Source organism: Carassius carassius, chromosome 49 (genome assembly GCF_963082965.1).
Source record: "Carassius carassius chromosome 49, fCarCar2.1, whole genome shotgun sequence".
Lineage (NCBI taxonomy): Eukaryota > Metazoa > Chordata > Actinopteri > Cypriniformes > Cyprinidae > Carassius > Carassius carassius.
This window is the reverse complement of record NC_081803.1, coordinates 14,514,357-14,538,624: the sequence shown is the minus strand read 5'-3', so window position 1 is coordinate 14,538,624 and position 24,268 is coordinate 14,514,357. Positions and strand designations below refer to the sequence as shown.

At 36.2% G+C, this 24,268-nt stretch overlaps 2 protein-coding genes across 3 annotated transcripts in view; both read left to right on the top strand.

The window, feature by feature from the left end:
• Positions 1 to 524: 524 nt before the first annotated feature.
• LOC132132759 (spindle and kinetochore-associated protein 2-like) lies at positions 525 to 2,761 on the top strand. 2 transcript variants are annotated; one of them, XR_009429078.1, is made up of 4 exons: positions 525 to 1,035; positions 1,455 to 1,775; positions 2,184 to 2,368; positions 2,498 to 2,761. XR_009429078.1 is itself a non-coding variant. In XM_059545282.1 (3 exons), the coding sequence occupies exons 2-3, from the start codon at positions 2,244 to 2,246 to the stop codon at positions 2,673 to 2,675; spliced, it is 303 nt and encodes a 100-aa protein (XP_059401265.1). In that variant the 5' UTR covers positions 1,044 to 1,775; positions 2,184 to 2,243; the 3' UTR covers positions 2,676 to 2,761. The 2 variants fall into 2 exon arrangements, 1 of the variants encoding a protein (XP_059401265.1); XM_059545282.1 differs by lacking the exon at positions 525 to 1,035 and having other exon boundaries at positions 1,044 to 1,775.
• A 15,343-nt stretch (positions 2,762 to 18,104) lies between these two features.
• The window catches only part of LOC132132364 (C2 domain-containing protein 2-like), a 10,235-nt gene continuing 4,071 nt past the window's right edge, over positions 18,105 to 24,268 (top strand). Inside the window, exons 1-7 of the mRNA XM_059544738.1 lie at positions 18,105 to 19,187; positions 19,363 to 19,458; positions 19,723 to 19,842; positions 22,653 to 22,754; positions 22,910 to 23,026; positions 23,270 to 23,387; positions 24,173 to 24,264. Coding sequence (XP_059400721.1) covers positions 18,918 to 19,187; positions 19,363 to 19,458; positions 19,723 to 19,842; positions 22,653 to 22,754; positions 22,910 to 23,026; positions 23,270 to 23,387; positions 24,173 to 24,264 — 915 coding nt within the window. The 5' untranslated portion in view covers positions 18,105 to 18,917. The remainder of the gene's footprint in view (positions 19,188 to 19,362; positions 19,459 to 19,722; positions 19,843 to 22,652; positions 22,755 to 22,909; positions 23,027 to 23,269; positions 23,388 to 24,172; positions 24,265 to 24,268) is intronic.

Genomic DNA, 24,268 nt, shown 5'->3' with positions numbered 1-24,268 from the left:
GAGGGGAGAAAATCACGTAAAACATGTAACGTTAACGTTAGCTGGATGGCTAACCAGTGCCGCTGCTAACGTCTTTAATCATTTATATTTACAGCGAAAATCAGCCGTAATATGATTAATTTACTTTAATGTGCATATTTTGAATCGACACCATGGCATTCATTCCGAAAAGTGTTAATTTTGCTCGATTGCTGCTGTGCGAAGCGCTGAGGAGACTAGGGGTGCGGGAGGGCCTGCGCGTGTCCGCGAGAGCGCGCGCTGCATCCCGAACTTACTCCTTATTCCAAAAGATATTTAAACATGCGTAAACACTATGGGTTTATATACACATCAAGTTATTGTAGCAATTGTCATTAATTATGATATTATGAAATTATGATAACAATTTATATTAAATGTATCCATTGCCTTTGGAAGACGTACAGACAGACCTCTTCGTAGAGGTTTACCTTTTGAAGACTCCGATAAATTGTATGGCTGCATAATCTCATGAAAACTATATTGGTATTCTGTAAACCATAATAACATGCATAAAAAAAATTTTTTTTCAGGAGTTCAAATATCATTAGGAAGTTGTAGCGAACTAACATTAGTAACTTTACCAAACTGCCTGTGTGTCAGAAGTGCTACGTGTATATTATAAAATAATAATAATTCTATATTCATAATGTGTGTGAAATTACTTTTAATTCGCAGTTATTTTGAGTAAAAAATGATGGCTGTTACCTATTAAATTAAATAATGTAAAAAAGCTATAATTAACAAAATGCCATAACAATAAGAACTTGCTTTTTAAATTGATGCCTTTATTATGAACCATCTACATGCATGTATCTCACCACTATTATGTTGTAATGTTTATGTGACAACTGTGTTTTTTTTTCCCAGGCTTTTTGCTGACATTATTTACATGCAAATGGAACGGCCTGAATGCATACCGTCTGTCCAGTGCCCCTTTTATATTGTACTACTGATAACTCGGTTATTAAAGCAGTGCAATGTTAAAAGGGCATTGGCCAGGGATTTTTCTCAAAGGTAGGGTCAACCCTTGTGGCCAGCCACATCAAGTGCTGTTAACAGGTGCTCTGACTTTATTGCACTACTGTATTGGACAGCTAGCAGTGCAATAGTATTGTCAAAGCATCTGAGAGCAGCTTTGCACAATGTTTGAAGTTTTCAAAGTGGTGCACAGTCTCATTTGGCATATTGTTTGTTTTCTCTGTTTTACAGGTAATAATGCCTAATCCTAATTCTTGAGACCCTATCAGTATTGCCTCTGCTGTCCACTGTGTTCAGAGTAGTGCAATATTGCTAATAGGGTTTCAGGTTTTAGGTTGAACCCTCATTCAGATGGGCCACTAAATAAATGCCGAAGTGTACAAACAGCAATCAACTCCTGAATTAAATCTACTGAATGCTGAAGAGTTATGATGTTTAGATCTGTGTTTTTGTAGTTCCAGAAAACAGAAGCTGATATAGAATATGTGGAAAAGCGGCTGAAATTTGACTTCATGGCCAATGCGCGAGGTACATTTGTATTCATTTGTTAATTTTAAATTCTGAGTCTGTCTTTCTAAATCTGTGATTGTGTATTTCAGGGAAACCCTGTTCAGTTGCTGGAGAACTTGTCTGCGATCAAAGCGCGGCATGCAGCCCTGTGCGCACAGGTAGAGGAGGTCGAGGTGGAACAGAAACGATTCATGGACTCAATACAAGCTCACCTGGACACCACAGTGCAGATGGTTAACCAGCTATAGAGCACAGCAGATGTGCAGGTATTCATTCAGTTGTGCAACAACTGCCCTTATCTAACAAATCAAAGGGTCAATGTCCATCTTACTACACCACAGGCCATACACAATTATTTTGCCATGGTTAAGGGGTGGGCTTTGGAAAAATGAAGTAGTTTCATGAGGTTTTTGGGTTCGGACTGTATGTGTGCTAATGGGAAATCTTGTGTTCAAGGTTCCACCACTGACAGAAGAAGAGCAAGAACCGAGAGATGTTCTATTCTATTCATCTATAATTATTATAAGTCTCGACTGTCAGTTTTTATCATTTTAATGCATCCTTATCCAATAAAAGTGTTCATTTCTTTAAAAATGCATGTAACTGTTAAAATTTAGCCATTTGTGACGTTTTGAGACAAAACCTACTTTTAGTAAATGTGTTTGCTTCTTTAGGCCGTGCTGACAGAAGAACCTCAAACTCAATTTTTTTTTTTTTTTCTTGCAGCACAGAATATGCGTGAAGAGGTGTCTGAGGGGACATTTGAGACTGTCCCGCAGAGTGTACGTGGTAACTTGAAACTGAATGACCTCAACACGTTCTATAAGCAGTTATCCGAGCACTTCTCAGATAAGAACAGGTTTGTCTTGTCATATTTGTGCAAAAACATCACCTGAGTCCTAATGTGATTAATAATTCACTGTAACTTAAGACAACTAAATGGTTTCTAAAACATTTGATCTAAATTTTTTCATTCTTTTCTCTTCAGAGGGCCAATAAGCACTCAGAGGAGGAAGAAGCTGAAGATGAAAGTCAGTGATTCTGCATTGAAGACCTTACAGCACCTTAAACTCATTGAGCTGGATAAAAAAGGCCTTGTCATTGCTGGCAAAAGACTGAGAAACGGGGACCCAAATAAGACGCACAAACCCCACCAAAACATGTAAATCCTCCAGTTCCTTCCACCAGTGTTCTAAAGTAAAACCCTTCTTACAGTTTGATTGGATCGGCAGTTTAGAACAGGACTGACAGTGGACTATATCCATGAGTCAGGATCGCATAATTTATTTTTCTGTCCCATTTCCTCTGCATAATGTTATGCAGCCATTATTAAATTATAGCATGACCTGTTGTGGCATCATTAGATTTGTATAAGAAAGAAACTGTACAGCATAAGTTTATTTTTGGAAAGGGAAACGGGTCTTAATGTAATTTCAGATCAGTGAAGCAGAGGAGAACATATTTCAATGTAAAATTCAGTGTACGGTACGGTAATGTTAATGTACGGTAATTACAAAAGTAAAATTGTGGAGCTTTTTCAACCAGGAAAACCAGCAGGATTTTGAAACAAGTTTCTAATTAGTCATTCATCTAAAAGGTTTCATTTCTGTTGGTAATATCTATACTGCTAATATAAGCAATAGGATATACACTACACTGTTTTCCTAAGGTCAAATGCATTTTATTCAAGGCTTCTTGTGCACCTGTTAGGATGGTTCTATTGATCAGCTGCCTCAGTCTTCTCTCCCAGCTCATTTATACATTCTACAGAAAGAAAACGAATATGGCTTCATCCAGTTAAACACTTCATTTGGCTTTTAAGCTTATATTTTAACCCTTGAAAGGCGGCAAGAAAAATACTTTCCACGTACCTGCTGTATCTATGTAGTCCCCTTCTGGACAGCCCAAGTCCTCTCTCACATCCCCCTCTCCTTTTATGTCAGACTGAGACCGCTAGACCAAATACAGATTAATGCTTAACATTATTTAAAGGGATATTTCACCCAAAAATGAAAATTCTGTCATTAATTACTCCCCATCATGTGGTTCCAACCCCGTAAGACCTTTGTTCATCTTCAGAACACAAATTAAGATATTTTTGATGAAATCCGAGAGCTTTCTGACCCTGCATATACAGCAATGCAACTGACACATTCAAGGCCCACAAAGGTAGTAAGGACATTTTTTTAAGTAGTCCATGTGACATCAGTGGGTCAACTGTAATTTTATGAAGTTACGAGAATACCTTTTGTGTGCAAACAAAACAAAAATTTTATTCAATAATTTATTTGCACACAAAAAGTATTCTCGTACTTCATAACATTACAGTTGAACCACTTACGTCACATTAATTATTTTAATGATGTCCTTACTACCTTTCTACTAAAAATTGATAGCCTGAATGCACTGTAAGTCGCTTTGGATAAAAGTGTCTGCTAAATGCATAAATTTAATGTAAATTTAATTTAATTTAATCTTATATACAACAATGCATCCAATTTGCTCTCAACCGCTTATTTTCACTGACATAACCAGCTGTTTATATGTAATCCTTGTGTCTTTTTGACAGCAATTTTTTTAACGCAATCAGATATGAATGATAACATAGTCCAGTAATCATGCTCTACTTGTCAGGCCTTTTAGTGTGTGCGCACCTCTGGTATATGCACTCAGAAAAAGCACATGTCAGAACACCACACAAATGAACTGTTTAACCAGCACATGCATATAATTTATTTTTGTGTTTTCAAATATGTGCAGAGTCTCGTAACTGTAACTCTAATGCTGAGTTAACTTTTCATGTGAATGAATGTCGTGTGGTACAGTATATTGAGACAGAGAAGTCAGAACTGCAACTGGTTTAATATTGGGGCTTTACCTCTCAGCTACATCAAGGATATGACTCCATAAGTTTGCATTACTATCCATATCAGCAGGGTTGACATCTTGATGCTGGTCTGAAAATACAGAAGCACATTACTTCAATTCCTCATTTAAAATAATAATAAATTATAAAAACACAGCACCACTGTAGATCTGTCTCACCATGTATCTGACATTGGTTTTCACCCACACACCCTTCCATCCTCTCTGCAATGTCTTCATCATCAAACACCTTTCATCAGAGGACTCTTGCTCACACTGATGTTCAGAATCTGACAGGCCTTCACCTACTTCCTCATCCACATCATTATTCTCTATAGGAAACATAAACAAACAGTTTGATTCTCACATCATGGCAACATGGCAAGTTAAGTTTTAGAAAACTATTGCAGTGAATGATAATCTGTCATACTAATAGGATGCTTTATCTCTTCAGTGGCCCCCTGGCTGATCTCAGAGGTCTGTCTGGCTCCAGAGCTGGCAGTTGTGAACTCTGCATTACCGCTGGTGGGGGAGTCTATTTCCTCCCTTCCATCCATAGAGATGTTGATTAACACTGGAGACTGCAGGACGCTGGACACAGAGGCATTTGTCTGAAAAGAGAAGCAGGATATCGATAGAAGTGTGTTAGCTTTGATTATATTGATGCATAAATAAGATAATTGTACATTTACTTTTATCAGAAAGTTTCTACAACAAAACAACAGCAATAAGCATTTGTATGAAATATAAAGAAATGTTCTTTTCTTTGAAATTGAAAAAGCTTGGAGTTGAGTCAATTTGCATAAAACACATTACAAAAATATTGAAGATACTTGAAGGCTAGAGTTTGCCATCATATTATCCCAGTAGTAAAGATGACATTTAAAAGCGCATTTTAGAAATCAGAAATGCACTGATTTAAATTTTGGCCAATAATTCATAACTAATAATATGTCTGAAATATAGGTAAATAAAAAAATTATAAATTTGATAGGTATATCAAAAAAACAACACCTTATAAATCTAAATTGCATATATATATATATATATATATAATTTATTATAACTACTATTATAAATTACTAATACATTATCATTTGCTTATGTCATGTCAGTCAAAATTAACTATACTTGTGAATGCTGAATAGTCATTCCATATAAAACTAATTAGTCCTCATTTCATTGCTTGAGTCATTACATACAAAAATGTTGAACAAGTTGTCAAAATCTATCAAGGAATTTTTATAAAAAAAAAATTATCTTTTTTTTTTCTTAAAATGTCTCCTAAATTGAACAATTTCTCTCAGGTGAATCTCAACTTTCACTGATGAGAAGGGGTGCGTGAAGCATTAGTTGCAACCAATGATAAGCCATTTCTTCACAATCACTGTCAGAACTGAATCCCATAAACCCCCACTTTACAGGCATATATGAACCAAGCAGGACATAGTGTGTACCATTTCTACAATACTGTGACACAGAAATGGAAGGTCAGCCTCGTGGAAGAGAGGTGAGGGTGTGGGGAGGAAGGGGAAGAGGACGTAACGGGGGGAAGAGGAAGAAGAGGAAAGTACATAGGCTGATCCCTGATGAAATCAGGGCTACAATTGTGGATCATGTTATCATACACGGCCTCACAATGGCTGAAGCTGTTCGAAGGGTGCAGACAAATGTTGGGAGAACCACTGTAAATTCAATTATTCAAACATTTCGTCGGGAGAACAGGTGTGTATAAATGGACAGTAATTCTGCATTAAACAATCTGCACTGCACTACTACCATTGTGTTATACTTGAAGCTTGCAGTGGGACAAGAACTTGTCACTGTACATTTTACATTTAGACCTACAGCATTACTCCATCACACATTTAGTGAATTGGAGTGTTACAGTAAAGATTTGCCATATTTACAGTAATTTTTCTCTGCACCAGACAGGATTGCAAGACAACCTTGCAGAGGTGGAAGAGGGCCCCTTTTTACTCTGCAAAAAGAGGAAGCCATTTGTGCAATGGTGATTGCAAACAATGTCATAAGGTTGAAAGCGATACAAAGTGCTGTTATAGAGGATGACAACATGTTTGGGAATATTGAATCGGTTTCAGTCGCTACATGAGTGCTCCGGAGGAATGAAATGCGCATGAAACAATTGTACAATGTGCCATTTGAACAGAACAGTGACAGAGTGAAGGAGCTCCGTCACCAGTATGTACAGGTAAAACATGTATGTGTTCTATGCGTATTCTGATGTTCAGTGCTGTAAACCATTTACTTTGTGTCGTGTCATGCACTACACTTACATGACAGTTCTGTGTATTTGTATTCACCGTGCATACTGTACAATGTTTTCCAAAATGCATTGTTACACAGGAAAAGTTACAGTTTTTCTCACTCCCTCTTCTGTAATAAAGCATGTACTGGAACTGGAGGCCAGGGAACTGCTGCACACATTCATATACCTTGATGAGGCGGGTTTCAATCTGGCAAAAGGTAGAAGACGTGGAAGGAATCGCATTGGACCGAGAGCAACCATTGATGTCCCAGGCCAGCGAGGAGGGAATATTACGATGTACTATGTATTTCTCAGAAAACGGCTTCCTCACCCATATCCCCCATCTTGGTCCATCCATCACACAACATCTGCTTTTTTAGACTCCCTTTACAGGGACCTAATCCCTGAGAATGAGAGGGGTCTAACTGGAGACCATCTGAGCAAGCATGATGTTGGTTTTGGATAATGTGCGTTTTCACCACTCCGATGTTGTCAGACAGTGGTTTGCAGCACATGATAGGATGCTGGTGGCATATCTCCCTCCCTACTCCCCATTCCTAAATCCAATAGAAGAGTTTTTCTCTTCCTGGAGGTGGAAGGTAGATGACCGGCATACACATACCCAAATGGCCCTGCTAACGGCCATGGATGCAGCATGTGATGACATCACAGCAGAGTCCTGCAGAGGGTGGATTCCCCACTTAAAGAGATACTTTCCTCGCTGCATTGCAAGAGATGATATTCGCTTTGTAGATTAAATTATGTGCCCAAACGGAGAGGAACGTCTGGATGTGCATGAATGACTACAGTACTATGTATGTTGTATGTTCAGTTCCAAAATGTACTGCAATATTGTTTACAGTTGTGCACCGCTCTACCCAAAGGGAGTTTATGATTGTTGTAAATAAGGGTGTATTCTTTTCTTTTGCACAATGCTGTGAACAAATTAGAATTGCAAAGAGCATATGCAGTAAAAATGTGAAACATGCATATTCAGTGTCTTGTACTCAGTTACCTCACTAAATACAGTAATGTGGCACTTAGCCACTTTTTCAAATGGCTGTGCAAATAGTATAAAGTGCTGTCTTGAGCATTTTCAGGTAGTGTCACCAAGATCTGACTTTTTTGCATTGGAAAACATTGACCGACTAAACTGTCATAATGAAAACATGACAAAGCCATTTGACTATCTTGTTCATAAACAATGGTGTCAGGACTTTTCATCTTGATGACACTTTCATTGACATGAATACTTTTGAGGAATGACTTATCCATTTTGAGCAAGTGACACGCTTTTGAAGGTTATCTACTAGGTTTTGTAGTTTGTACTAATTGTTTTGAGAACCGCATTAACTGTTGTACAAATGTAAATAGTGATATGAGAAATGCACCAAAGCGACTGAGGAAAAACTGTAAAAGTGCATGTTAGAAATCAGATGCACTGATTGCAGTTTTGGCCAATATGGAATAATATGTCTCAAATATAGGTAAAAGGTATATATAAAAAAAAAAAAAAACTTATAAATGTAAATTGCATATATATAATTTATTATAACTACTTAGAAAATAAATTACTTGATAAAACGTAACTCTCTGTGCAGACGGTATGGGATGAAGCACTGCCCCGTGGTGATGAGTCCAACAGGGTCTGGAGGTGAGGGAGGGGTCCAGTGCCAACCTGCACATACTGAAGATGTGTCCTACGGCCTGTAATTAAACAGTGTTCACAATTAGACTGACCCACACAACATATTGTGAATCTTGATTTATGTTACATTCTTCTGAATCACATTGTACCTTTTGGGCTGCGTGGCGTGCTGTTACAGGGTGGATGTCCTCTGCTGAAAGGGATGGGCGGGGCTTCAGCTGACTCCACCCATTCTTTGTGAATTGGCTGGTGAACAGGATATGCTGGAGAGGTCTGCAATCTTAGCCAGGTCTGGCAAACAACTGATCGAACAAAATTACCAAAACACAGATGACAAATGACCCATGCATTTAACGAAAGTGACAAAATACACTACCGTTTAAAATTTTGGGGTCATTAAGATGTTAATATTTTAAAAAGTAATATATACCTGTAATGGCAAGGTTAAATAATTCAGCATCATTACTTCAGTCTTCGGTGTCACATGGTCCTTTAGAAATAATTCTAATATGCTGATTTGCTGCTCAAGAAACATTTCTCATTATTATCAACAATTGTGCTGCTTACATTTTTTGTGGAAACCTTGATACATTTTTGTGGGGGATTCTTTGATAAATAAAAAAAGTGCAAAAGCACAGCATTTATTTCAAACAGGAATTTTTGTGTAACATTATAAATGCCTTTGCTTTACTAAAATAAAAATCAAATAACCTTTGATACTATTATAATACTATTGACTATACTATTAATTACTATTATAAGTAGTAATATAAAAAATGACAAAAGCAAAGAAAATTACTAGAAAATTAACAAATTGAAAATATTAGGCTATAAATAATAAACATAAGGCTAATTCAAAATATTAATAAAAACTATAATAGAATATAAAGTTTAAAATAACACTGCTGACCCCAACATTTTTAAAAATGAAGTGGAAAGAAAACCCATAAAGGGCACAGTTTATCACCTTTATTTGGCTCGCTGCCTCCAGCACTCCACTGGTCACATCAAAAGTGTGATTGATAGTGTGGTAATTTGTGCTCTCCTCACTATCAGTCTGAATAGCTGGCATTAAATAGGATTTAATATAAAAAAATTGGATAGGATTTAATATAAAAAGCAAGATTTGGATTTTAATACGGAATTTAACCTACATAAAATACCTAGTTCACCAAAATGAAAGAAGATATTTAAAAACATGTGGCTAACCAAACAGTTGCATGAGATTGAACAGCATGAGGGTCAGTAAATTATAAATCTTCACTTTTAGGTGAACTATCCCTTTAACAGCAATTACAGGCACAGCTCTATTACCGACAAAACTCTTGAACAGTTGCTCCAGATCAGTGCTTTCCTGGGGGTCAGATTCCTGGTAGCTGTTTACACTATGTCTATCCTGTAGGTGGAGCTGTTGCTCTGTCCCTGCTGCCAAAAGCACTCAAGAGTGACCCCAAACGCACACGTGTCATTAGGGCCACCATTTCACTAACCTCACCTGCACTGACACAAACACAAACAACAGGTCACATGTCACCTCTTAGACAGTCTTTGAACTAGATAAATTGAATGGTGTGTGGCTGTTGTCTCTCACTGGTCCTTGAGGGTTTTGTCTGGAAATATTCTTCAAGACAAGATCGACTTGTGCTGCCTTTCTGGGTCTCAGACAACCCAAGTTGTACATATAATCTGAAAGAAAGAGATGTACTGCTTATTTTTTTGTCATGTTCTTGCCTATTTGTTCATATATATCTTTCCTGTTGTTGCCACCCATCTATCATTCCTCTTTTTTATATGACTTATATTAGTCTTTTTCTGCTAATGCTCTTGTACTGTCGAACCTCTCAGACTTTTGACATCCTGTCTGTTGCTGTCCTCTTTTTGTTGTTTCAAATGTCTTCAAGTCCCTTTCCTTCTTGCCTTTTTTGTTTTAGGGTGATCTCTGTTGGTATTTTTCACTAATTTTTTATTTTTTTTTTTAATTCAAGAAATTCATATTTTTATTCAGTAAGGTCACATTAAATTGATCAAACATGACATACCTGTACAGTACTAGGATAGGATGTGCTTTCAAAGCTCTCATCTTGAGCTGAACTGTACTGACTGACCTCCTCATCTCCATTAATGGTCCACTAAGATATATAATTTTCGAACGGTGGCCCCATAGCCTTCCCAACACCATCATTGCGCTCTTTCTCCATGTTCACCCTCTTCATCAGAGCATCCACCTCATCAAATCATGGGGCGCCCAATCGGGCTGCCTCCACATTATCCAGACTCTGCTCAGCTTCCTGTAGAACAATCTGAGACACTTTGAGGTTGAGAACAATTGAGCCAGTATGCTTTGTGATAGAGTGGTTAATTGCCAGATTCGTGTCTGTATCACTATAGTTAGAACAAGGTGGCTCAGAAAGTGGGGTTTGATGGGTAGTTGGCCATTCATGCAAAGCAGTGATGTCCAGTCACGTGCACACATAGACATGAAAGGGGGCTTGAGCACCTGCCCTTTTTATTCCTGGAGAGAAAGTGCCCTTTTTTCTGGGATGCTTTTTTTATTTTTGAAAAATAATATATATTTTGGTTTGCACACAGCTTCCCTGTCAAACAAATATATTTATTGAAATTTAGTATCTAAATATCAGGTCAGGAGTTCTGAAGCGCTCCCTCTCCCTCTCCCCCGATTGTTAAACCCGATTGTATTGCTTCCGCTAAAGAAAATAGTCCGCTCCGTCTCTACGTTTAGAATCCTGTGAGTCCATAGCAACGCTCTGTTTTTCATGGCAACGGTCTGTTATACTCCGCACAGCGGTCTGTTGGTTATAACAGACCGCATTCTACATTGGAATTCAACCAAGCCATGTAATAAAATAAGTTAATAAAATAAGCATATATCACCACCAGGTGATATGCTTTAGTTATTTTGTTTATCCTATTTACCTGCATTTCCCTGTCAATTAGATGCAAATGTGCGGATTTTAACTAGTTGACGCCTAATTTGCATACAGAACGTCCCCAGTTATTGACTTACATCAAGAGTCTTTCCCCCTGAAATTTAGAAATCTAAATTGGTGAATTTAGAAGAAATCTACAGATGCAAACAGATACACTCTAAAAATGTAGTAAATCTGAGTAACTGCATCTGGTACATTAATAAATAAAACTGAGTAGAAATAAGTTAACATTAAACTTTAAAAATAACAATATTTATAAATTAACTATTTAAGTAATTTAACTTTTTTTATTTCCTCGAAACCTTTATAAAATAGTATTCCATACCACCACAAATACATACATGACATTGGCTTTTATTGAATTTTTACTCAATTATTATGGTAAGTTTAATTTTAAAGTGTTATGTATTCTAATAACACCAAAATAATTAAAACGATGTAGTGCCTTGTGCAAAAATAAACAAATTATTAGTAAAACACGCCCCTCTGTTTGATGCAGTTATTTAGGTTATTCTAAATATGAAGTGCCATCTGAAATTTCCTTCAATAATGATCATTTTTATCAAGCTTGTATGTTTATGTTCACTTATTTCACATTACTGGCAATGAAAATTACCTATTAATTGTCATTTAAGTTAAATTACTGAACTTAAATACGAGCTTGAAAAAAAAAGCTCATAAGAAAATTTCAGATGGCACTTAGAGGCTTTTGCATCTGAACTCTATATACTTGAAACTAGTAGCATAGAAAATGTTTTCAAAACATGCACATTGTGGAATGGTTTCCTTTGCTGCTCTATAAACCTAGGGAATACTAAGGAGACCATGGTTTCTGTGAACTGATTATTTTGTAGACATCTTTTGAAAATGAAACAATTGCGTGAGTTTGAGGAAGATAAAATTAATTAACTTTTTTAATTATTTTTTTAAAAAGGAAGTCAGAGTTGCGTTAATATATATATATATATATATATATATATATATATATATATATATATATATATATATATATATATATATATATATATACTTTTTTGTTTAAAAAAAAAAAATAACTAATTATGAGAAGTGCCCTTTATTTCACTTGAGCCCCTGCCCCTCAAAATGTCTGTGCAAGTCCCTAGTGATGTCACTATGCGAAATATCTGAGTGGAAGTCATTAGTGTCTGTGGTGGACTCTTCTTCTCTGTTGATTCTTTTCAGGTGATGTTCCCGGATCTCATTGTGTAATGCAATCCTGCACTGCTGATATACTAAGAGGAAAGAATAGGACAATCAAACTATATTAATGTATTACATTACATTAATGTTCATATTTTCTATGCTCAAAAAGTTTCCCTAATCATGACCGGATGGAATTCTCACCAGATTTGTCATGCTCTCTTGTCTGATTAATATTTGTATTCCATCCAGGGATGCTCTGAAGCACTGACCACGAGTGCCACCCACCTCTAGTTTTCTCGCTTCTAATCTCCTGTTGTAGATTAGTTTGCACCTTTTACTCTCAGGATGGTATAAATTACTCTCTATATCTGGAAAAACCTTGTACAATGTATCCTTAATAGTTTTACTTACTACTTTTAAATTTTTCTATCATGTCACCCACCAACTTTTGAACAGTAGTGAACATTCAGCAAATAGAGCATGTTACATGTGCACAGATGCATACTGATGAGATACAGTAACAGAATTAAACCAGTGTGCAAACCCTTATATGACAGCGATTGTAGCACAAATCATGCAGGCTGCTGGTTCTATGCTGGGCTCTGTGCTGGAGGCCCATCTGCAGGAAGTGGTAATAAGGCTCAGACACAGCAGGGTTTGCTATCAGAGCCTGACTGTTCTCTACCGACCGGTTTATCCAGCAGGGGTCTGTGGAGCCCCATGGCACAGCATCTGCACAAAGCAATATAAATCCTTTACAAGTTGCAAACTAGTAACACAAAACAAGATCTATAACATAAGCTCTACAGTTTCCATCCCATGGATGAAGGTACCTGTAAAGATCTCATGTAATAGTGCACACACTATAGAGATCAGCTTTACATGCTCTACATCTAATCACTTCTGGAGCTGCCCAGTTGCAGGCCATGCAGGTCCATCAACACCTCACACACCTGTAGCACCACTTATAATAGGTCAACCAGCGGTAGGAGTGGAAACTCATCCTGCTGCAGAGTGTGGAAATAAACAATGGACAGAGTTTAAAATAAAACCACTTCTCAGTCATTTATAAATCTTTTTGAAATTTTCAAACATTACCCTTTGGTGCAGCACATTGTACAGGGATCGCACATTTGCTCTCTTATAGACCAGCTTTGTGTTGTCCAGGTCAGCAGAGATACTCGCAGCCATCAGCAGGTGCAGGTGAGACAGCTGACTGCACAGGACATAATAGTACCCATGACTACTGGACAGTGTATTTAGATAACAAATAACAACGCAGGAACAAATAACACAGGTTTTGAATTACTTGAGTAAATTATGACATTTTCATTTTGGGGGGTAAGTATTTCATAATTCAAGTATTCCATTTCTGGGCATTTTGATAAAGTTAAAATGTTAAAAAAAAGTTAAATCAAAACAGGTCTTAATAAATCTGTCGAACAATATCACTGGTTTAATTATGCAGGTTTCTATCTAGGGTATAATATTATAGGTAACTGAAACTATAGCTAAATCTAAAAGCTAAAAAAACAAATATTTTGCTTTTTTTTGTAAATGTTACAAATGTATTTTATTTCAGCTAGATGGCAACATTTATCATTCACACATTTAATTTGTATTATTTTTATTTTAGTTGATTTTCCAAATAACTAAAACTGAATACTAATGAATAAAAACAACTATATAAACAATATATATAAAATACGTTTTGGTAATTTTATTCTTTTTATATCATATTCAATAAATGGTCATTGCTTGATCCCAGTCTCTTACTTGGTCATACGTATGAAAGATCCACACATAAAGGAATTGAGAGGCTCATCATTAGCTTGAACTAAGTCACCTTCACTTATCAAGAGTACAGAAGCAGCTAATCCCAGACTTAACCCTGGCTTCTCAAAGCATAACTGTAATGATTACAAAACAACATCTTAAAACAACAGCTCAGTGTGATTAATAGCTGTCAGAGTGAAAGTATATTGTGTTCAGAAGCTTTACTATGCTAATGGGAAGGGGAATGTTCATTTTATAAGTCTTTATAATAGCAATCTAGAATTTAGAACATGTTCGTTCAAAAACATTTATGCATATTTAAAAAAATGTGATGTGGGTTCAGGTTTAATCTTCTAAAAATATTGGCAAGAAAGAAAAAATTGTTTGAACGAACCTTTCCATAGCCAAAACAATGCATCATCATATCACAGGCAGACATCTTATAACTTATGTTATTTTCATGAATGAGCCCAGATGACCTAAAGAGAAGGACACATCCGGACAATCAGAATTTTTACTTTCACTGTGTTGTATTTCTTTCTCTTTCTCTAAATGACACTATAACTAAAGGCTGGTGGACACTATACAACTTTAGCACACATTTTCCCCTTGATTTGCAAAGCCGTCAAGTGTTTTATACCTAGTGTTAAATCTGTTGAGGTTTAAAAGTTGTGTAGTGTATTCCAGCAATGTTCACTGATAAATATGAATGGCCAGAGAAATACGGCAGATCTTACCAAGGTCGCAAGAGCTTGAGCAGGGATGGATAGCTCAGCAGTGTCTTTGAGGTGGTCTGGGTGGTACGCGCATCTCTGGACAGATGTGTTTGCAATAACCTCTGCATTTGAGATTCGCATCTCTTCAGAAAAGCAAGCATCTGTAGATAGGGAAGAACAAATGGTCTAAAGGTGTCTTTACACTGCAGAAACTGCATCTGTTGCTGCATTTTATTCATACACAACCATAGCAACATTAAAATAGATCTTCAGACTGTTCTCCTGAGCACCTGCCTCGGCCCAGTCCTTCGGCATCCAGCCCTGATCATCATGGAGACGCAGGTCCCCGACAGCATACAGCAGTGAACTCAGCAGCCAGGGATTACAAGAGAAAACTGTGGCATGGACGGGAGTACTTCCATCATTACAGCGGCTGGTGGATATAAACATCACACATGAGATAATATGCTATTATCATATTCAAACCAGCTCCATTTGTGGTTATGGGAAGGTTTGGCTTTACTGATTTGGGTTGGCTCCATATTGTAGAAGTTTCTCTGCTACATTAGCAAAGCCAAGGAGAGACACACAAAAGAGTGGTGTCGGTCCAAGGTGGTTCATGCTTTCAACTCCTACACCTATGGAAGACGTAATATAAAAAGCACTCATTAAACATGTAATCAGTAAAAAAACGAATTGGATATGCCCCTGAATGATATATGCAAACATTTCCTGAGCACTTTCTCCACTTTTGCTTCTTTTTTTTCAATTGTGTATCTGTGCAGTAGAGCTGATAAACCTCCACCTTTCACAGTGCCCAAGAGCACCGGACAGGGCATTGGCTCAACCCCTGACATGATACAGATGTCCCATGTATCAAATTAGAGAAGTAACCAGAGGTTTCTTCCTCACCTGAAAACTAGAATATGCTTGGTTTAATAACTTTAGCATATCATGCCGATCTATACATGTTTGCTTTCAATTTTTTACGTACTAGTTACAGTTACAGTAAAATTTACTGTTGGCTTCAGTCAGAAAGTAAAAAAAAACATTTCAGATGTTTTATTTCTCTAGAATCAATACTAATTGTTTTAACCAGTGACTTATCTACTTTTTAACGTGAACATTTCGTATATTATAAAAGTGAGAATATAATTTGTTAGCAAAAAAAATTGTATGATGCGCACTATTTCCCCTTTCTGTTTTCTGCCTCCGCGCAGGTCCACCTCAAAGCTCAAACCATTCTGTCAGCCTCAAAACTACACTATTAACCCTCTGGCCCTCTTCGGTAATTTTTGACCGAAAATCTTTATATTTTGAAATTCAAAAAAATCTTAGCTTTAACGGAATGAGATGACACTTGGTGACTTTTGTCACATTAGCAATATGAACACACAAAAAAATCATGGAGATGATTTGGATATGTTAAAGAGTCCAAAAAAAAATAGTCACACTCACCTTCTTCGTGGTCAAAAATTACCGACATAGGAAATGAATGGGAAATACGAAAAAATTTGAAAACTCAGTGAATCTTTTGGTGATACAAACTACAAATCAGCCACTGGTCAGGACAAAAGTGTGCAGCAATCAAGGGGTGACTCTCCAGAATATCAGGAGTGCAAAATAGACACCAATCAATAAATGGAAAAAATACAAAAGGTGCTCTCTCTCTCACACACACACAAAAACACACAGATATTAACCCGTAAGACTGCAAGAGAGCACATTGTGAGAATATGTGAAATCAATAAATGAAAACAAAAAAAAAACAAAAGGCTTGCTTTCTCTCTATCTCTTTCTCTTACACACACACACACAAACTGGTAAGACTGCATGAGAGTAAAATGTTTTTTTTTTCAAGTTATTGAAATAAAATCAATAAATCATAAATCCAAAAATCCAAAAGAGATTCTCATTCTCTCTCTCTCTAACATTTAAGTACATTGAATAAAATATTAATTAATTACAAAATGTTTGTATAGTGTTTTGAATGATCACTTTTCATTCCTTATTTTGTTAGATTTTTCAATTATCAAATACTGAGTAACAAAAATGCTTTCTATGTGTTTCCTTTCTATCAAGATTTTAATGTTTGACTGTAATAATGTAAAATGTTACATAATGTAAAACCTGATACTTATCTAACCAAAAATAACTAAACCTTGACAAAAAGTAATCTTTTAGAATGTCTAGATAAAGATCTAAATGCAAAACCTAAAAATGAAGAGATGAGGTCTAAAAAACTATGGGAATCCAAAAGCCTTTGTATATATCTATATAATCATATTCATTATAATCTATATAGAAAATACAATTAGGTTGTTAGGTGTTAATACAAGAGGTTACGCAACATTACACAAGTTTTTACTTTTTTAATGCCTCCAGATTGCCCAATTCTCAAATAAAATTTTTTATTTTAAATGCTTTCACTCTATTTTAATGTGAACTATTGCATTTATTAAAAAATAGTAAATAAATAAAGAGATAAAAAATATATATATTAATTCTAATGGAGAAAATAGCTCATTAAAATTGTATAAATATTGCATAGTACCATAAAATTATATTCTATTCTATATATCAAAAAATATTATTGAACAAAAATATATTACATTGGTTTTCCTGAAGAAGAAAAAAAAGTAACATTTCAAGGCATCGGTCACTTTTGACCGCGAAGTAGGTAAGTGTGACTCCCAAACGAAGAGGGTCAGAGGTTTAATAGTTTCTGTGAATTTTGTTATAATCGGTTTGCGTGAGTTGTCTAATTTGCTGGTGCTCTGTTATTAAGTATTGATCGACAAAATAATACATTTACAGTTTGTTTAATGTTAGCAATGAATAAAGGTGTAAATAGTAAAAAAAAATTAATTTGCATTCTAAAAAAAGTGAATCAGGGTGAACTGTTGTAAATATACTAATTTGAGAAAACGTTTGTAAACGGACAATCCCATTGTTTAGCCAGTAATCCACACACGCACGCACACAAACACAATTCGCCCTATGCATATTTTAAACGCTTCATAAATTGCTGTGTAAACAAAGAAACGCCCATCGTTCAAATTATCGTATGTGAAAAGAGATGTCACAAGACCTTTGTCTTTTTTTCCTGCAAGCATAAATTCCCAGTATTAATAATATAGAGCGTATTGATTTATTTGTACATATTTTTATTAAATATAGAATTTTATTAGGGACTTTTATTTTGGCTTGTCTGGTGACGACGGTGCTTCAGGTTTCCTCAGTGCAAAGCTAATAATCCTAGAAATCAGCAGTGTGTGTGACACACATCCACTCTCTTTCTGCCTCTCTTCATCATACACGCCCAGGAGGATGAACAAACCCGTTAGAGAAGATGAAAACTGCACTTAATTCTACTTTTTAAACTCTTTTCTTTTCTGTGTGAGAATGCTCGGCTAATGTGATGGTAACGTGGCTCATCAACGCCGGGGGATTTTCAGGAACTTTTTTCACCTCGGTTGCTCCGGTTCTAATGCTTTCATTATTTAGAGTTGTCTTTAAAAAAGCCAATAATTGTCTAACATAGCTCTTTTTATGTATAACATTAAGTATAAATATATGTTTTTTTAAATCTCCAATATTTAAAATAATTTAAGCTGTTTGTGTCCGATAAGAGACAATTTAAATTATCCGGTTTAAAATCTCGCAGATTCATTCACGGGCGGTTTACTGTGCACTGGCATGTTTTAAAAAACGTTGCTTAGTATGTAAGTAGTTGTTCATATGCTCTTGTAATTTTAACATCTGATTTAATAATAGTATTTTGTGTTAAAATCTATTTATCTTACGCTGTCGGGCTGGTAAAAGAGAAATTTACGAGCCTCAGTCCAGCCTTCGCGTGTTTCCACCCACCCTTCTGAACTTTCATTTTTCGCTGTTTGTGAAGGGGTTTTATTAGTCAATACTAGGAAGGAAACTGTCGTTATTGTGTTGGGATGCGGAAGGTAGAGGTGCAGGGCCGATGGTAAACATGTTTAGGGTTTGAAGTGAATTGCTTCGTGATCATGTCGTCTATGGAGGGTGTTTTCTCCTGGGTGGGTGACTGGCAGTGGCTCTGCATGGTCACTCTCTTTCTGGCCTCTGTTGTCACTTTGATTATATACTTGGTGCTGTATTTTTCCAACGAACCTCCTGTTGAGAAAACACCTCTCAGTCGTGTGGATTCGGAAGAGGCTGATGGGATTTTATGCTGGGTGCTCTCTCTGAAAAACTGGAAGAGTCAGTGGAGACGAGCCTGGTTAAGGAGCCTCAGTGAAGAAGCTAGGAGATCACAGGTTATATCTCTATATTGTTTATCTTTAAAATGGCAAACATAAGCTCATATAATGTTGAATGTTGTGATTTATATATATATATATATATATATATATATATATATATATATATATATATATATAATTTTTTAGCTATCTTATTGTGTTCCCTTTGGTAATTTGTTCCTCTTATTAGAGCGGGATTCAGCTAACATTTGAAGAAGATGGTGTTCAGTCATCAGAACTGGCTGTGGACAAGGTTTCAAGCTTTACAAAAACACCCGGTCAAAAGGTAAGGTCAAGCTTTGAACATTTATGCACACTAACCTATATGTGGAATCTTTATTATGTCTCCCTGCTTGCCTACGTGAATTGTATATAGGTTTGAATGTTTTGTATCAAAACGGGGTTATGAGTGTGACATTAGATTTCTCATTTTGACATGCAGGGTGCGTTTGAGGATGCAGAAAAATGATTAGCAATGATATGACTGTTGAAGCTTGAGGATATTTAAAGTGACCAACTAGTCTTAGTCATAGTTGTATTCTTTTTGCAGAATGTCCTGTGTCAGGTGGTCGGAAACAAGCTGCAGTTTTCTCTCAGTGCTTTGCCGAGCTCAGCGTCTTCAAAAACCCCCCTGAGATACAGTGTGAAGATATCTCCACTTCGTCTCCAGGTAAACATGAGTGTTTATTCTGCTCTTAGTTTCACTTGAGGATGGTTGGGTAAACTCAAGTGCTTTGGCGTGACAAATTGTCAAACAAAACCGTCATTCTTTAAACGCCTCCGGGAATATTGACAATGGTGAGGCGGATAATCCAGTTTTTTTTTTGGAGTAGACAAACACCTTCTTTGATTCTAGGAAAGGCTGTCACATGTTTTGCCTTCAAAGTATATAGTCACATTGGGATAAATCAGCACAAGGGATTAAACATTTTCTGAATAAACATTTTTATGATTTTGAAACCTGTGTGATGTAAAATTCTAAGAAATATTTCAGATTCTGCACTAATTCTCTAAAGTATCCGATCAAATATAAGTACATTCATGACCATGTGAAGTCAAAAGGTCAGATTTTGTTCCATTTTCATAAAAAATAATAAAGAAATATACAGTAAATATTTCTTCTTCTTCTTCTTATTATTATTATTATTGGTCTCATAATTTTGTATCCCCTCTGTATTAGTTATTTTAAAAATATGTATATACTATTAAAGTGTTTATTAATATTAAAAAAATATATATATCTCCAGTTTAATTGTAATGTGTAATTTTGTCAGTCTTTGACAGTTGTTTTTAGTTTTTAATGTTTCTATATAGCTTTAATTACCTTTATTTTTTAAATGTCCGTTTTAGTAATTTTAGTATGTAACCCTATTTATTTCAGTTAGCTGCCAATGTAACATTTCTAATTTAATTTAGTTTTTCTTCTAATATATTTTGTTTGTTTCAGCTATATTTCAGTTTCTGAAAATGATTTTTATTAGGTTTAGTTAACAATAACACCGCTGAAATGTGTACAGCCACATAAAACCTGTAAGGATCAGAAATAAACCTGTAAGAGATGTAACGTTTCATGCAGTGTCCCGAATGTTTTTGATTTATAGGGGTTTGTGACTCACTCTGCCGTTTTATTCACCGCATCAGACTAAGTGCCTCGGTCGCGAGTCCTGCCTCAGAAACATGCAATTTCACTGGTACAGCCTGCATAGAATTATTCATGGAAAAGCTTGTACCTCTTGGACAGGGAGTTTATTTAATATTGCGCTTCAAATGGCAGTAAAAATTAAGAGTACCATTTCAGTGTGCAGAGCTGCAGTCGTTGACAATGCATTGTGTTTAAAAGCTCACACAGGCTTTGCTCAATTGCATAGTTATTTTTAAACCAATAAGTTGCTCGACTCCTCATTGTCATGCCGATCCTGTTTTAGCCATAAGGGAATTGAGTGGCTAAATGCATTTAACCTGTCGTTAAATCTTTCGTTTCCTCGTATGCCTTCAGAATCCATTCTGTCATAGTGGGCTGTTTTTGCTCAAACAAATCAGAGTGCTAGATTGTAAATAGAATATTGGGCATGTGCCAAGTGTACATAGGGAATACTGGCCTTTCCAGGAGCAATTGTGTTTATTTTCAGTTTGTCATTAAAACCTCTTTCTGGAGGAATCCTGGTGGTTACTGCATATTTTCTGGCTGTTTCTCCTGCTGGTGAAGGCCGATTACTAAGCTCTCAGTGGTTGTTAGAATGGCTTCGTAGGCTGAACAACAGTATATTTGGGGCTTTTGTTTTTGTTCTAGAGGTCAGTGCACTCTTGTGTCCACAGCCACATACAAGGTTGTGGAATAACACTTTTATTGTGACCGCATAGGGTGGCAGGGTTATAAGTTCTGTAAACAATTATCTTTTCCTTTTCAGATTGAAATAGATCGATTGAAGCTTTTCCTGTCTATATATAAATAGCACTGTATATTATTAGTTATTGGTTAGCAGCCTTTTCTAGTTCATCTATCCTCTTCAGACTTTATTAATTCATGTGATTTAGAAATTAACGTATTGAGCATTGGCCTGGAATTTGGCATCTTGTCAAAAAAAAATGTTCTACTAATTTCCCCCAAGTTCTGTCTTCAGAAATGTAAAGCAGTCACGCTTGGACATGACAGCCCATTCCTGTGTGTACGGTGGGCACTGCGGCTCAATGAGCTGTTGTGAATATGTGAATGCTCTGGACTCCTTTGTTTATTGTGCATTTGAAGTAGGCAGTGTTATGTTATCCTGGTGTAGTGTGGCGTGTTTCTGCCTCACGCCCAGCTCGTTCTCACTATAGTATTGAAAACTGTGGAAATATTTGGTCTAGAAATTGTCTTAGATTTGCTTACATTTATAAATTTAATTTTTTTATTTTTTTTGAGTTTTAAATTAAGCAATCCTGAAAAAAAGTGCGTAATGGGTTCTACAAAAATATTAAGCAGCACAACTTCTATCAACAATGATAAGAAGAAATGTCTCTTGACCATATTAGAATGATTTCTGGAGGATCATGTGACCCTGAAGACTGGAGTGATGGCTGCTGAAAATAGTTTTGCCATCAAAGGAATAAAATCCATTTTAAAATATATAAAATTGAAACATTTAATTAAAATTTTAATAGTATTTAACAATCTTACCGTCATGTAAATACATTATTTAAATCTAAACTGATTCCTTTATATATGTAATTTAATGCACAAATAAATGCAGAAATCCCTTAATGATTCATGTTAATTGTATTCGAAAAAAATGGATGCCATCATTGTTTTACATGATGGTTAACGTTTTAATTTTCTGTTTTGTTTTTCATGGCCTTTAAAAGCAAAAGACAATTGAGACTTCTATTAAATCATGTTAAAAAAATATTTTAGGCTTCACAAGACTCGTGGTTTCCTGCTCTGATCAGCCTTTGTTTAATGTCTATGGTTGTAATGTTTGTGTGTGTGTATTGTTGCCACAGCTGGCCCTACGGATGAAAGAAGTGGACAAGGAGGTGGAGATTTCCTGGAGGACGCTTCACCTGAACTCTGTAGATTTGGAGCTGACACCAAGTTTTGTGCAGGTTTGTTCACATATCAATCCACTCGAGATTGAAAAGATCATGATTAAATGCGGTTCTCATTGCACTCTCCATCGTTTGTAATTCTCAGTAGGTTTTAAAAGGGTGACTTCTGCTTATTTTTTCAGAAAGCACGTGACACTCTGTGTATGTTTCAGGGAGATTGTGAAAGTCTAAGTGAAGCCGCTGTGAAAGACATGCTCAGACAGGTCTTGAGTCGAGCTCAAGCGTCTGTAACTTTGAGCAGCCGGTCTGCAGATTCTGCAGAAGTCAAGGTACTACCCTGCACAAATGTGTAACACTTATCGTATTAACATTAGCACTTAATCCTCGCTAAAACACTAATATCAACTTAATTTCAACCACATAGGCTAATAAATATTTTATAACCCTATTTTTACGTAACAATCATTACATAACTTTGGAATTTGTTCAGAATGGAGAGAAAAACACAGAAAAGGATGTTGCTGTTTATGTTATGAGAGATAATGTTTTATTTCCTCTGTCCTCTTGAACAGGAAGTAAGGAACAAGACCTCGCAGGTGACCTTACCCCCAAAGCCCCCGCGAGCTCATGAGTGGAAACTATTAGTGAAGAACATCCGGGTCACATGCAAACAGGAGGATGGTGCTGCAGGTCACTGAAACACACTCATAATTCAGAAGAATGCATGTTCTTCAATTTCTTTTTAATATTTAGCTAAATAATTTAGACATCTTTATAGAGTATGCAAACAACAATGTATTGATGATAAAGATGGATGATCCTATATTCCAGCATATGAAAATAAAGGTTTTTAGCATTTTAATATTACTTTTTTTTTTTTTTTTACGTGTGTTTTTCAATCACTGGCAGCTTTTTGTAGTGGCCCATTTCTTAATAAATGGTCACATGACACAGATTCTCTTCCCTTCACTGAGATCCCATGTGTCTTGTTCATTAGATGGAGTCAGTACACACCACAGTCCTCAGATAATGTTTTTATGTTGCTTGGATCGAAGAAATCAAGCCAATTATTTGGAAGAAATTTTGTTGTGGGCACAAAAGTGCAGGCTACACTTCCGAAAAAGCACCGCCCCTGTAACTTATTCAGTTAACTGCCTGTGTTTCCCTCAATCAGGATGTCCCTTCAGTTCGGAAATCATTTCCGGAAGTGTAATAGTCCTGCTGCTCTCCAGCCAAGTCACTTTTATAGCCCAGCAAGCACTTAACAGAGACAACTGGCATCTCATCCATTTTATGGATAATTAATTTTGGCAAAGAGCGTTTTCTGCATTAGTTATTTAGCTTGATAACAGATCTCTTCTCTTTGTTTTTGGCTCAAATGTCTTGTTTTATTTGTATGTACATTAGCAAATTGGTCTTCTTTTGGAAGGGTATTGCTTGTGCTTGGTAAAGAGCTGTTTCTATTCTGGTTTCAGGCGGCATGGATCCCCAGTGTATCCTCCAATTGGATGATCCTCCTCAGAAGGTCACCAGTTCAGTCTTGACTAACACATGCACCCCAGCTTGGGACC

What these genes read in the sequence shown, in the direction of transcription:
- LOC132132759 (XM_059545282.1), top strand. Translation starts at nt 2,244, where the DNA reads ATGCGTGAAGAGGTGTCTGAGGGGACATTTGAGACTGTCCCGCAGAGT. An exon ending in CACTTCTCAGATAAGAACAG is followed by an intron (nt 2,369 to 2,497) that starts GTTTGTCTTGTC and finishes TTTTCTCTTCAG; the next exon opens with AGGGCCAATAAGCACTCAGA.